Source organism: Vigna angularis, chromosome 10 (genome assembly GCF_016808095.1).
Source record: "Vigna angularis cultivar LongXiaoDou No.4 chromosome 10, ASM1680809v1, whole genome shotgun sequence".
Taxonomy (NCBI): domain Eukaryota; kingdom Viridiplantae; phylum Streptophyta; class Magnoliopsida; order Fabales; family Fabaceae; genus Vigna; species Vigna angularis.
The window spans coordinates 25,383,706-25,399,706 of NC_068979.1; the positions used below are offsets into that span (position 1 = coordinate 25,383,706).

General features: G+C 27.0%; 1 protein-coding gene across 1 annotated transcript; it reads right to left on the minus strand.

Moving 5' to 3' along the window:
* Window positions 1–1,749: 1,749 nt before the first annotated feature.
* LOC108335150 (agamous-like MADS-box protein MADS2) lies at window positions 1,750–15,483 on the minus strand. The gene is made up of 8 exons (XM_017571094.2): window positions 14,942–15,483; window positions 10,564–10,645; window positions 10,303–10,364; window positions 8,778–8,877; window positions 3,328–3,369; window positions 3,193–3,234; window positions 2,112–2,242; window positions 1,750–2,037 (listed from the first exon to the last, which is right to left on the minus strand). The coding sequence occupies exons 1-8, from the start codon at window positions 15,124–15,126 to the stop codon at window positions 1,947–1,949; spliced, it is 735 nt and encodes a 244-aa protein (XP_017426583.1). The 5' UTR covers window positions 15,127–15,483; the 3' UTR covers window positions 1,750–1,946.
* Between the last annotated feature and the right edge of the window lie 518 nt (window positions 15,484–16,001).

Genomic DNA, 16,001 nt, shown 5'->3' on the forward strand with positions numbered 1-16,001 from the left:
AAAAATATTGATGGAAAGATTGAGTGAATTTATCAACTAGATCATTGATAAATTATATTTTGATCTAAATTAAAATAGATTAATAAGTTACTTATATAATTAAAAATATATTATTATTGCAACGAGGTTTGGTTTTGCAATTCCAACAAAAGTAGGGGAATTGACTGTGTCAAAGTTGAAGGCTTTGAATAATAAAGGTTTTTAATGTACTTGTTTTATAAAAATGAAAAAAAAAAAGAAGGTACAACGCAATTCACCCTTTTCTTTTTTGTCTTTTACTCTTAATATGTTGCAGTATAGATTTAAAGAGCATTTGGATTTAATTCAGTTCTGTTTGATTAGGTACAAAATTAAAAAAATTCAGTGATTTTTAATGATTTTAACACTTTCTTCAAATGGACTAATAATGGTTTATTTTCAATATTTTTTATCCTCAGTAAAAGTTACCAATTCCCACCCCTATTTTTAATTTTTGGACTTGAAATTAACAATTTTTAAAAAAGTTATGTAAAAATTAGAAATAAATGAAATTATGTTACTACTTTATATAAGAGTATTTATTGGATGGAAGATAAAATGCTAAATTTTGTAAATACTTTAATAAAATAAAAAATGATTACATTGGCTTCTCCAACACAATACTAAACTACTATAGGGATTACTTTATATCATTTCAAGAAATTAGATACAATAAAAGCAGGGTTAATGGAATTTCCAATCCATTTATGTTAAAGAGAAAATTATAGGAATTAACCTTCAAACCCTAAAATAGCAATCCAAAGCACCTTATTATATTTTTCTTTATAGGTCACAATTTTACCTAAAATAGTTTATCATCTACATACTATAGATGTTATATAGCTCCATGTGATCTCTTTCATTTATGATGATTTATAAGCCAGCTGTACAAACTTTATGGTTTTTCATTTCAGCAAATTTGATTGGAATATAACTGTGAAATGAAGAACTACATTATTGATACGAAATATTTTTCAAATATCTTCTTTTTTACTCAAATTAATTATCAAATTCTATGCTTTAGAAAAGGACAATTATTTCTTTACAATATAGTTTTTTTTCTGTACTTTCTACACAAGCAAACAAAAAAGGAAAAAAGTACTTTTTTTTCTTATTTTTTCCTCATTTTAAATGCTCTAAAAACCATTATACTCCACTTTTTTTTCTTCCTTCGTTCCTTTTTTTTTTCTTTTCTAACCAAACATGTATCATTATTAAACAATGGTTTTGAAATTTTACTCATACATCCAATGAAAAGGATGTCGTGATAATCATTGACAGCCTTAGGTTTTTATTTCTAGATGTTATTCCTTTGGCAAATTGAACAAGAGAGAAATTACTAATTTTGCCACAAATTGCTCCTGCTAGATCCAACATGCAAGATTTTCTTTGGATACCACTTTAATAAAGTCATATTTTCTCATTTAAAAGTTCAAACTAGATAATCATAATTAAAAGAGTTGAGTCCAAATTCTCTCAAACTAGTGAGATGACAGTGAAATAAAAAACAAAGAGACTAAAGTAAATATAAATTCTCAAATGGCATCAATGCTTTAACAGATGAAACAAAATCCAAACTACAGATTCACATGCAGATATTTATACTCATGATTGAAGCAAAAAAATGTGGATTACAAGGAACAGAAAATTTAAGCATTGACACTTATTTAGTAACATTACTAACATAAACATGTCAATAAGTCTCGAAGAACAGCATTTAGATCAATTATAGAATGTTAGGAAGTTTGGGAAGATGTTAATTATCAAATTCTTCGAAACATGTCTTATTGGAATATTAAGAATAGCATATATAGTATATTTTATGCTGCATGACACCTATTATTACAGCCTGTTCTTGTAGGCCCCAATATCTCTACATAAGCATCATATTTCTGACAATCATGAATTAAACTAAATTGTGAATTAATTCAGTTCATCCATCCATGCATGAACTCACTAGCATTTTGGGCTGAGGTTCCTGCAGCTCCTCCTGCTTCATTTAACCCTGAAGAATCATAGCTGCACAAAAGAAAAAGAACAGTATTCAACTTCAGCAAAACAACATTTCATGCACTGAGGTAGAAGAAAATTACCCGATTCTCAATGTACTGTTGCAATGTGCTGTGTCATAGTATCCCTCTGATGGGTGAGGGTGGCCATCGTAGGGTGCAGTTTGCTCCCTAGTTTCCCATGTTGGTTGAAGGGCTACATTGATTTCCTCCAACTGTAAAACATGAACATGAAGCTTGCACTTTTAATCAAATAGATGACAATATAAACAACACTTGAAAAGAAAACAAGGTTTTATAGAATTTAAGATGAAGCTGGAAGCAACTGGTTTGAATCATGTGATTGAAGCCATGTGTTATGTGTATGCATATAGATTAAGCTTTGGAAGTTGTTAAAAATTTGGCTAGATTATGGTGGTAGGGTTGAGTACTTGGATCCTGCATTTACTGAAGTCTTCTCATCAAGAGGGGTGAAAAAGTTAGGTAAGAATAATGTGTAAAAAAACCAGAAAATGATGCTTAAATTATGTGTACTGCAGTGATTGAATTTCTCAGCAGGAAAGTACCAAGGACACCAAAAGCTTTTGCCAAAGCATTATATGGTCTAAAGTGTAAGATCAAAATTTCAAGAATAAAATGCAGTTAATGCACGGATGTTGGTAATCACATCACCATCTTGTTGACGTTCAAATCAATGCTTATCACTGATCAAATTAATGTTATATAGTACGTTACTCTCCAAAATAGTTACATTAATTATTATTTAACAGAGTTTAATGATTATAAACATATTTTATATGTCATGCAAAATTTACTATATATATATTTAATAACTAAATAAAAGTATATAGAATTGTTTAATATTGTCCACAGTTACTCAATTTTTTCTTTTTCTTTTTTATTTCCCATGTCATTTTTCACATCTATTAATTTTTTTCTCTATTTCTCTCTTCCATCTACCCATGTACTAAAAAAGGGGGGTCCACGTTTAATTCTTTTAAACAATAAATAATCTGTGTCATTGATTTTATTAGTAACTTCACCACAAATGAAAAATTTTCGGATCACAAAATTCAAGAAGCATTGGCAAGATCAGACTCAGCTATCCACATTATAATAATATAAATATATTTAGAAACATTTGAAAGTGTGTCTCTTGTGGTACCTTGTTCCTCAGGATACTGTTAGTTTCCAGCAGCATCTCTTCCTGTGTGTACAGAAAAACAGAGTTGGTAGCCACACTATGAATAAGTGATATTCATTTAAGGATGAAAGAGAAAAACCTCAAACAAGGTGTTACCTTTCTATGCAAATCAGAGAGTTGATCAAGCATCTGCTGTGTCTGCAGAAAGTTAACATAAGTATTGTTAGCAGTATCATAATTTAAAATCTTAAATTATGTTGTCAGTGTTTGTATAAACACTGTGCTTGTAATTGTTCCTCTAAGATCATCACACAATATTTTGGTGAAGTACAAAAGTGATCCGCAAAAATTGATAAAATTTTAGTTGTAAAACTTTCTATCCCTGCTTAATTTCATGTTGTTAATGAGGCTCTAAAAATATTTAAGATTTCATTAATTATAGAAGTATTAATTTGTACAGGACATTTGGACCATCTCACTATGAATTAATATATATTTTTATGGAAAAAAATATTTTTTAAAATAAATCTTACTAAAAATTTGAGATTAGTCACCATTCTCATTACTTAGAGAGAGTTAGTTTGAGGTTTTATTTTATATTTGAGTTAAAGATATAATAAAAATGTTTGGATATGAGCTTTAAAAGAAATTTTGGAAGAAAAAAATGTGAAAAAAATTGACTTCTTCATGAATTAAAATTAGTTTATACACTCATTAAAAATAAAATTTTTAAGCTATATAATAGAACTTGTACATATTAATTTATACATAAATTAAAGTAACTTATATAGAGATATCAATTTTAATTTTTTTTTCGTATTTTTATTTTGTAGAAGTCCATGTGAGAAAAATTTTCTAAACACATATCTAGTAATTTATTAACTCAATTTAATCCATAGTCATACTCACCCTTTTATTTTAAATAACCAAACTAGTAATATAGTCAACATCTATTTAAAATAAAATAAAAAAAATCAGAAATCATTAGTATCCGAAAAATAATGTTAAAAGAATTACTCTTTAGTTTTACTGCTTTATTTTTTAAACTAACTATTCTAATGAATTAGCCAATTTTAATCATTAGATTTAAAAACAGTAACTTTTGAAACCTTTTTTTTCTAAATAGTTTGATTTACTCCTGTGTGAGTATCTCTTATCACAATCACAGCAATCTAAAATTATAAATCCTGAACTTAATCTGAACACCCTTTTATTTTCTTAAAACAAACATTTAGATGCGAATTTTCTATTCAAATTTCCAAATGTTAATATGAATCCTGTACGACCATGTGACTTTATAATCTGATGAACTCATACATAATTTACAAGAGACACATATTAATAATCAAAATAGTTATAAAAACAAATTATGTTGGATTTAAAATATATTATAATTTCAGAGAGTGATGATCAGAATCTAACAGTAGTGATAGACTATAAAAGAAAATTAGGCCAACTGGCACATGGAATATCCAATCTGGAGACAAGACTAAGACAATTTATGGTCTGAATTTTTAGAACCAAACATGTCTTATCAAACAGTTGAAGTCTGGCAACGATTTACACCTATACTGTTAGCTAATTTTGGTGTACATAGTACACCAAACAACGTAAATTCTGAGGTTGATATCATATTTATAATAAATTAAACTTGGTGTTATTCACGTGACAGGGTGATCCTGATACTAAAACTGTTTAACAGTACACAAACATCACAGATAAGTACAGTTTCCACGATCCATGCATGGAAGATCCACCCCACAAACTAAGACAAACACACCTTTGATCACAATTGATTACCCTTTGGAACAGTTCAAACAGTGTACGGTACACAAGTATTCACTGTTAGAATTTCTTGTTAGATACCAGAAATCAAATCTTTAGAAAATATCTGTCTAATACGACAGAAAATAAATACAACTGTAAAATGATAATTACATAACAAGTGTTAATTCAATGTTCAGAATCAGTAATTTCAGTTTTAATCGATTCTTTTTTCTTTTTTTTTATTTCTCTCTTCTGAATCAAGCATAATTGGAGACCCCTCTGTGAGCCAAAGAGGACAAAAATAATTGTCTGGGAGTAGAATTTCTGATGTACTTTTGAGTTGTATTATTTATACGAGAATGTTTTCTTCCTTTTATCTTTTTTCACTTCTTACATTCTATTTCGTTCTCTTTTTCTCGTTTTTTCTCATTTTTATTACTGTACAAAAAACATATTATATTATATTATATTATATTATATATATATATATATATATATAATATTTTATATTTTATATGATTGTCTGATTAGTTATAAACTGGATAATAAGTAATAGTTTGAATTATTTAACAAGGTAATAGTAAATTTGATAAATTATCAAGTAAACTCATTAATTATGAATCATTTTGAGAACATTAACCTTAATGTTTATCAATTTAATAATAAAATATTATTATCTATAATTGGACTAACGTTGATCAAAAGTCTATTTTGAAATATATAAATAAAGGTTGAAAGTAGGAAAGTAGGTTACATATATTTATTATTGTATTAATTACTAATGGTTCAATACAGATTTTTAGACAACATTTGAACTTTAGATGATACAATGCAACCAAGATCATTTATCTTGACTTTATATCTAAAATAATATCTATTTTTACAATAGAAAATGGATGAAATAATACATTTAGCAAAAAGATAATCTTCTTTGCATAGTCATAAACCAAGCCATGCTGATGTATTATGACTCTATTTTCTCTGTGAAAGAGATTTGATATCAAGAAACAATTTATTTATTTTCACTTAATATAAGAATTTCATCTCACACTTGTCATAATATACAAATTTATTTTCTTGAGAGTTATATTCTATAACAAGAACAATTATGTTTAGTGATGATATGTAATGGAAAGGTTAATTAAAAGTCTATTCCGAAATTTATAAATAAATGTTTGAGGTAAAGAAGTAAGTTAGGTTCATTTACTATTACATTAATTACCAATGGTCAAACATTGAGCTAACTTTGATACTACAGTGTGCAAGTACCCTTTAAATGGTTTAAACGAACCGTTCCACATAGTACTTAGACTTCTAATATAAGACAATTGAAACTGTTCATTTGATCTCATACCCAAAATAATATCTACTTTAACAATAGGAAATGGATAACATAATACATTTCATAAAATTAATCTTCTTTGCAAAGTCATAAAGCAAGTCAAAGTATTATGGCTATTTTCTTTGTAAATTGTAACACTTATATTCATTTAAATAAGTCATACAAACTAATAACTTTGATATCAAAAAACAAATTATTTCCACTTAATATAAGAATTTCAACTCACTTAAATATCTAATATCATAATATATAATTTCAACTCACTATGTTTACTGATGACAGTGTAATGAGAATGTTTTAATTTTAATTTTCAACTAAAGAATTTAGTTTAGCCTCCAATCCCCCTGTTAATTATCCTTTTTCATCCTTATTTCTAAATTGAATTTCAAAATTATTATAAATATATTAACATTTAAAATCAACAGTAATTATTAATCGTGAAAATAAAATGTGAATTACATGTATGATTAAAAATATTTATCTACCACAAATTTAAATTTTATCTAATCAAATATGCATTTCGAATTTTTAATTCAAAATTTTAAAAACATTTTCAATATACATTTTGGATTCTTGCGTGTTATAAATTTTCTTTTTACGAATAAATTAAGTCCTTTATCTAATATGGATTTTGAAATTCAATTCAAAATCCTTTATCTAATATAATATTATTAAACTTTATGAAGAATGGTTTGTCAAGATTACTAATACTAGTTAGTTTCAGATTTTAGAGTCCAAACTTCTCAGTTCACCATTGATATATTTTTAGTCAGTTTCAAAGGACATGTTTTATTGATGTTTCGTATACTTTGAATGAAGGGTTATCAAATGTAAAGTACTCAGTTATATTAAAAAACCAATTTAAATATCAAATATATGCAGTTGATGAAGATTTAAGAGGATATTTTACATTTAATGCTTACTTATTCAGTGAATTATTCTGAGACAGAAAGATTTGATATCAATTATAATTCTACTTAGAAGAGAGTAAGAAAGAGTCATTATATTATCTAAAAATTTTAATTTAACGAGTTTCTGACTTTTTTTCTTTTTATATATTATTTATCTTGTTCATCAAACATTAATAATTTTTTTTTTTCAAAATTAAAATGAAGATAGGGTATGACTTTGTTGTGATAATTTAGAGCTTTATATTTAGAGACAATAAATAAAAAGTAAATCAATGTGATCCATCTAATATCACTTGGATGTGCAAGTAAGTTTTATTATGTGATATATTTTGGTAACCGTTTATTATATGATTTAAAAGGGGTCAATATAATTCGTTTTTATTTTTGTTTTTTAAGTTTTATTGTGTTTTTAGTTAAGCTGGTTAATATATCATAAGAATGGAAATATTGAAAATTATAAAAGAAGGTAGACAATTTATGATGCATATATTGAGAATTAATAAAACTAGGAATTATATGCCACCCTAAGAAGAGTTAATTGCTTGTAAAAGCAACAATAGTGAGTTAACTAATAATAGATATTTCATATTGTTTAGTGAGAATTAAGGAGAAATTTAGTGGGTCTTAATTTACTCTCTAACGTGACATATAAACTAACTAGTGCATTTGAAAGCAATGATGAAAATATATTTGAATTTTCAAATTATATTCTTTTTAAGAGTTTTATGAAATTCAGAGTTATAACAATCCAAATTTTATTAGACGTGATAATTGACTAATTTTTTCATTGTTTTAATATGATATTAATATCTTTTCTCAAACTAAATATTAAAATGACTGTTTTCATTTTTACAATAAAGAAACATATATTATGATAACGTTGGAAATATCAATTTATTTAGCTCTTGTAAAATTCTGATCACGTCTATGTTGATTACAATAAGACAATTAATGAAAAAACTTTGTTCACTAACAAAACATTAAGCATCATATTAGTGTCACCATCAAAGCTTCAACTTAGATTTATATCATTTCTATAATATTTAGCTAGATCCTTCAAAATAAGGTTAGTTTATCCATAGTCAGAGGTGTATTTACAAGTCTTATAGACAGTTGTTTTATTATTCCTAGAATCTTAACCAATATTATCTATCTCTTAAAATTTGTATTTTCTTCCGTATCCTTTCTATCTGCATACCATCCATGAAATAACACCTCAATGTGTAATCTTTTCACTATAAATTCCTATCATTCTTTTTAGCAATAACAATGGTAGTTGAATGGCGTATCAGGGAAAAAATATTAGGGTTTTTTATCAAAATGGGTGGGTCGACCCGACCCGATTCAGAAACCTATATCAATCTGTATCTGTAATTCGAACATGTTTTGGGAGCAAAACGACTGGTATCACGAAGGAGTTGAATCGTATGATATCATATAATACTTAGTATAATGATCTATACAAAATTTTGCAAAACCCTTGTGACATTTTCATTTTTCAATAAAAAATGAGAAGATTTATTGATACAAATTCTATAATATAATGATAAATTAGTTGAACAGAGTGAGATGCCAAATTTGCATACCTTGTTTGACCTGATCTGCTTGAGGGAAGAGTCAAGCTGACGTTCAAGCTGTTCAAGCTCCTTAACATCTAAGTGCTCCAATTCTTCACCAAGCAGGTTTCTACAGAGTTATGCAACCAATTAAATATATATGCTAATGCCATTCATAACTATATATCTACGATTTAAATACCTTCAAACTTAAACCATTTTTGTTTCCATTTTCTTTTACTCATATAATTACACAAATATCACTTTTTTTTATTACTTTCTACATTTTTACATAAGCCGAAAATAATTTTTGTTTGTGTTGTTGTCTGTTTTTTTAAAAAGAGTTAAGGTAAAAGCTTTTACCAATAAATAACAAATAATCATTAAAATGAATTTATAATATAAAGGCCAACAAATTTAATATGAACATGTTTTTGGATGAAATGAAGGTTTATATAAGTTAAGAATTAGCTATAAGTCAAATAAAAATTTAAAACAGATATATGAAAGAATTTTTATAAAAGTTTAATTAAGTTTTAAGCCTTTCATTGAAATTTTGAATTGGATCCCTATTGAATACTTTCTAATTTAAAATTCTTTTATTTTTCAATTGAGTCACTCTTATTTGATTTTTTTTATTAATCGGATAACAGAACTAATATCTTATCTTGCCATCCTATTTTCTTGTATCCAAGTATTAAAAAAAATGAGATTTTATTATTATTACAAAACAATATTGTATTTAATATAAAATGACGAGCAATTTTTGTTACTTCAATAATGTTTTGTATTAACTAAATTACCCTACATTCTCTAAACATGTAGAAACTAGAAAGCAAAATAATGGGATAAGACAATACTCACTTCACTTAATTAACAAAAAATAAATTAATTAAATGATAGAAACTTAATTAAAAAATTTAGAAATTGAATATCTCACAATTGTTAATAGAGACTAAATTAAAAATACACTAATTTACGATAGAGTTGAAAGTTAATTAAACCTTCTTAAACATAATTTTAATTCAAAGAGATTTTTTTCTTCTCTTCTTATTATGTAGAAATTCATCCAAGAAGATAATGGTTCAAATTCATCTACAATGGGAATTTAGAGTCTATTTTCTCTACGACTAATGGAATTGTCTTGTAATTATTAATAATTAAAAAAATATAAATTACTATTTCAGTCAATCAAGAATATCGAATGTTTGAAGAACTTTGATAAAGAAAACAATTAACAACAATTTATTAAATATGTGCTTCTGTTATTCTCCAATTAAAGTCAAATTTTATTTTAATGAATTATACAAGAAAGATAGCATTTAAAGTCGATTTCAATTACTAAAAGAAAACTTTTAGTACAACAGAAGGAGAAAATATTTTCTGACTAAGATTTGCAAAAAAAGAAAACAACAAAAACAAAAAGTTATAACATTTGATTATTTTCAAATAATTTTCTTTTTGTCTTGTATCAAATGCACCAAACTGAATACTAAAAGCATCTGTAATATGTACTAAGTTTCATGCTTTCAATAATTGCACTACACCATTCTACCTTTGTGTTTGCTGTAATGCCTCCACTTTGGATTTTAGCTTCAGGTACTCTTGGTAGCGCCTCTGCACAACCCAATGCTCATTCATCTTAGCCTTTAACACATTGCATTTACTTCCACATACATAATTCACATACACACTCAGAAAAAAAGCACTTTGAAGTTGAAAAGTAAGGTAAAAAAGCTATTTTCTCAAACCCTTTTTCCAATAATTGTTACATTTTCATCAAACACTTGTTCAAATCAAAACAAGAAAGATGAACCTGTGTCTCTATTTCAGGTTGGTGGTGTAATTCCAAGGCTCCATAGCTGCATCTGTGATACCGTTCCAGTGTCTTCGCCATGCTGAAACAAATACCCACCATATGAATACATATATATTTCACCTAAAGAACAAGGATATGCAAACATATAACATAGGCAATGAAATGAATCCTTTTTTTACTGTTTCTAACATGACAATGTATTTTGTCAATTGCAGCTATGAACAAGCACATATTTCCAAAACGAGTAGTACAAATGCTGTTGTCCTGAAATTTTTTAATTATGTTAGAATATAGTTAATTATTCAGTGTAATTGTCAAGTACTTTTCCTCTTAAAAACTCAAATATAACTTTGAAATCAATGATAAATCAGTATCTCATTAGCTATATCAGTTTTCTTCTTAGTTCAGTTTAGAAGAAATTGTGTATTATAGCATACAAGAATACAAGGCAAGTAAAATTTGAATCAATTATCCTCAATAATATTTGTCTTATGTACTACAATTCTAACCATATTGACTGTGTTTAATTCACAAACTCATACTGCATAATCATTATAAGGACAGTTGTATGAGACGGAGATAAATTATGACATATACATATTGGACCAGATGGGAATATATAGGAAAATTCTTAAAATAATGAACTATTCCAGTATTATTAAGTTTATATAAACTAAATAATGTATATATCACTTGATATTTAAGCTTAATTGTCTTTTTTTTGTTATTTATAATAAAATTAATATTAAACATCACTATTTACTATTACATTTGCTAAGTTGAAACTTTGAAACACACTAATAACTTATTATCATCACATAGAAAATTTGATTAAAAAGAAAAAATAATATATATATATATATATATATATTATCGTGCAAACAAACTTTGTATATAAAATTTTTCAATATATAAATGTTTTTTTTTTTAATTTTATTCTATGTTTTGTTGATATTTAATATAGATATAACTAAATGTGGATATAATGGTTTCGTGTGTGTGTGTATATATATATATATATTTATTTATTTATTTTCTGGTTGTTGATGTTTATAAAACTGGGTTCGGATCTTTAAGAAAATATAATTAAAAGAAAATTTCTTTAAAAAAATTCAACCTATAGTAATAATTTAATAATTATTAGTAGTGAAAATCCCTGAAAATTTATATTTTTAGAACAATATTTTTTCTCCTTATCAAAGTAGGAGAAACTTCTAGTTATAAACTGTTGAACATATAATATATTAGTAATAGTATTATACCACAAAGAATGATTATTGGCATGATTGGTTTGACATTTAGAAATTCGAATCTAAATATTTTTAAATTAAAAAAGAGTTATTTAAAGTAGAGGAAAGTTTACTAACCTTATTTTGTCTGGAATGGAAGTTTTAATTAGAATAAACACTTACTTCTCTTATATTTTAAAAAAATAACATTTATATTTTTTATAATTTTTAAATAAACACTCATCTCCTTCCACACCTTCCCAAAAATCACCTTATATCATGTTTTTATGAAAGTGATACTTATATTTATTTATTTTTTAATTCACGAAAACTATTTTTTAACTTTTTGTTTCTGAAAAATCTTTAGTGTTTATACTTTAAAACTTAGTCTTAATTTCATAATTTTGGTCATTTTTATATTTTAAAGACAAAATAATAGTACAGAGTGTTCATTCATTAAAAATACAAAAGAGGTGAATGCCATTTATTAGGCAAAAAAAGGAAAAATATATATTTATTTAAAAATTAAAAGTTGTTCATAAGAATTTTCTTAGTTTAAAATTAAAGGAAAATGAGTATCATTTAACATAATCTAAAGAAAGATAACTGTAATTTCCTTAAACTAAATATCTCTTGCAAACTATTGAAGTTCATCACATCAGCTTACTCTTCTAAGTTTCATGCTTATATAATTTGGATAACTAAGCATATTCTCATGAAATAAAGTAAGTAAAAACCAATCTACACATATGCATGATCAGGAAGTTTAATGCATGACAGTGAAGATATATAGCATTATAGAACAGTAGGCATGCACAAAATGAACACAGGATTAATTGTCTTATGATTATTATTATCCTATCCACAGTAATTATTCAAAGTACAGAATTTGTCTCATGCAGCAAAATCTACAATTCTCTTTAATCTTTATGTGATTCACATCTAGAGATAGCAGTAAATCAGTAAAGCCTATACTTCACATAATCAATCATGCAATGATTAACACTGTGTATATGATTTCCTTTATGGTACTGAATTACATATTTTAATTAGCCAAGGGAGTAGAAAATGTTTACATAATTTTTATGCATGTTGATAAAATATGAATGCCTGATATAATCACTATAGGAGAGAGAAACCTACTTATCAGTAAAGAAGCCAATCTAACCTAAAAGAAAAGGTACTTGATGACACTTCTAAAGTGAAATATGTACGTACAATGATTATATATATATATATATATATATATATATATATATATATATATATATATATATATATATATTCTTAGCAGAAAATCACATCAGAATTTATCTATTCCATTTTATATTTAAAGTGTGCATTGTACCAAAGTTCTATCTTTTACATTGAATGCAAATGCATGATTTGATTTCTTTTCTTTTGATGTGTTCTGACATATGGGTGAATGTCTAATCAGAATCAAGTATACAACAACAAAGAGAATCTTGGGGTTGTAAGTATAGTTACCAAAAGATCTAGAATGTTAGTGTTGCTTTTCACTACACACCATGATTTAAGGGTCCTATAATGAAGATTGGACGTCATAACATCACGTTTTCATTGCTCTACCATAGTTGTAAATCAGAGAACACCAAAGTGTTATTCTTCTCAGTAAAATAGGTTTGGATTTGTTGAAATTGATCTAAATTCAAGTTTGACAAGTAGAAAAGCAAAACTAAGAAAAATGTTATTAAATATGATTAAGGAATTTTTAATAAAAATTAATTATTAACAAAACTGATCAGTGTTTTTTCATGCTGGGTAACTGGTTTGTTTGTTTTAAAGTTTAAGAAACAAAGAACTTTACACACTTATCAAGGCAAAAACACTTTCTCCATTCCAATTTGCAGGAAGGTGAAAATTCGTTCCTTTTTGTTTAACTAACATGAGGTTTACATTCTAAAAGCACACAACTCAACAAAACAATTCGTTAGAATTATTGCATGATCTGATATTCATGACTACTTTTCAAAGGGCTGTTTCTGTTGAATGAGAATATATCTCCCAAAAATGAAAATGCATGAATGATTATAAAAAAATAAAAATTGTTTTCTTACAAAAATGAAGATGTTTAAGGACTAAAGTCTATACCAGCTGGTCATAAAGTTATGAACCATCCATTTCAAAAGGGAAATGAATCTCATGCGGTTTCAGAAAGAACTGTAGTGCAGGAACTTATAAATTCACTGTTCATGTGAGTTTATATCTTCTTTACTTGTTGAATTATCAAATATTGAAGTTAAAGAGTGACTAAGATCTTATGTATTTCTCGAAAACTCTAGAGGATCTTAATCCAAAAGGAAAGTACTTCAAAATTCATGAATAATTTTTATCACAGTATTCTGATTATGTCAACTCATTGCAAGAAATTTTGCAGCTGCAAAACAGACCACAGAGATTTCCCCCTCATTAATTTTCACCAGAGCTCGTTAAGAGGAGAAAGTTCCACTGCAAACGAGATAAATATTTACAAAACATTTTGAGGAAAAGGAAATTATAATCATTGAATTTTATTATACAGAAAAACCATTTACAACAGTTTAGATTTTGAATAAAACACAAGAAAATGAGATGTTTTAGCTCAGTACATGTATGAAAAAAGAAACTGATATAATTATTGTTAATCACCAATCAAAACCATAAATTAAAATTCAACCATGATGAAGATATAATTAGAGAAGAATAATTTGTATGAACTAGAATCGTCACGCTAAAATTTTGAATCAAAAAGATCTAGAAGACAGTAGCTGCTTTCCAATAAAAACTCTACCGAAAAGCATGAATCTGAGACTTTAAAGAAAAAAGAGAGGAAAATTGTAAGGAAGATGAAAACAAATTTGAAGAGACAAAACCGTAAACAAACAACACATCCTTGATCAAGCCCTACAAATCAGAAACCAAAGACAAAGGAAAACAACAAACATAAAAGAAATTCATGAAACACAAACCCCTAAAGAAAAACACAAGCACAGACCACTTAATCAGCAGCAAGATGTGAACTTTAAGCAGCCCATGAAAGCAGGGAGGGAAAATCAAGAACCCCAGAAAAGAAAACAGCCCGAGAAGTTGAAGAAAAGCAGAAAATCTGAGTGACAGAAAGAAAAAGGTTGATGGGGTTTGGGTACCTAGGGCCACTGCAGAACTCATAGAGCTTGCCACGGTTGGAGAAGATAATGAGGGCAACCTCAGCATCACAGAGGACAGAGAGTTCATAAGCCTTCTTGAGCAACCCATTCCTCCTCTTTGCAAATGTCACTTGACGGTTTATCTTGTTCTCAATCCTCTTCAGCTCGACCTTTCCCCTACCCATATTATTGTTACAAATTTCTTTATATCTCTTTCCGCAAATAAAACTAAACTTGCTTTTTCAGAATAGCAGATGGAAAAGCAGCATAATTCTAGATTAGATATTTTTTTCCAGCTATTTTCTGCAAATTTTCCCTTCCACCTCTTGTTTGTGTGTATATATAAGCTAGCTTATCATATGATATGCTATGATCTGTCGCTCAGTTTTAGTAGGTATGGTATACCTATGATGGATGCGTAATGGAAGATGAGAATATCAGCCCTTTTGTAAAGCAAAAACAAGTTGAACTAGAAAGTAACCACAGCATTCATTACATCTCAGTTCAATTCCTAGATCTCACATCTATTGCCACTGTAACTAGGTACAACTTCACATTTTCACCATAAAAAAACACTTTCATTTTCATATATTTTATTTTACGACTCAGATATAATCTATCTCATCATATTTTTTCCTTTCAAACTTCACTCCATTTTCAATACTTTCTATATATTTACATCCAAAGGATCATAGACACTTTAGCTTAGTTATAAAAATAATATAGAAAAAAAAATTGCTGTCATAATGTAATGTAGAAGTAGAAGTATACGGGCCCGTTTTCTATGGTGTAGTGGCGTGCAAGTCTTGGATTTTATACCAAAAATGAATGTATAGTAAACTCATTATGATAGAATCATAATTTTGAAAAGGAAATGTGTCACAAGTTAAACATTTTATTTTCGTAAATACCATTAATGTAACTTATTAACATGTAATTTTATTCTGTAAATTAAGTTGGCTGCTTGATTTTAATGCCATTTATGCAGCTACACCATAATGAAAGGGTGAAATATTACTATTTACCTCAGTTGTTCAACTATTGTAATATGATTTTAATA

Bases quoted from the DNA above. Each gene is read 5' to 3' on its own strand.
- LOC108335150 (XM_017571094.2), bottom strand. From the start codon at position 15,126: ATGGGTAGGGGAAAGGTCGAGCTGAAGAGGATTGAGAACAAGATAAAC. The intron at 3,370-8,777 runs GTATGCAAATTT...AACTTTCTGCAG, and splicing joins AGCAGATCAGGTCAAACAAG to ACACAGCAGATGCTTGATCA. The intron at 2,038-2,111 runs GTAATTTTCTTC...TCTTTTGTGCAG, and splicing joins AACAGTACATTGAGAATCGG to CTATGATTCTTCAGGGTTAA.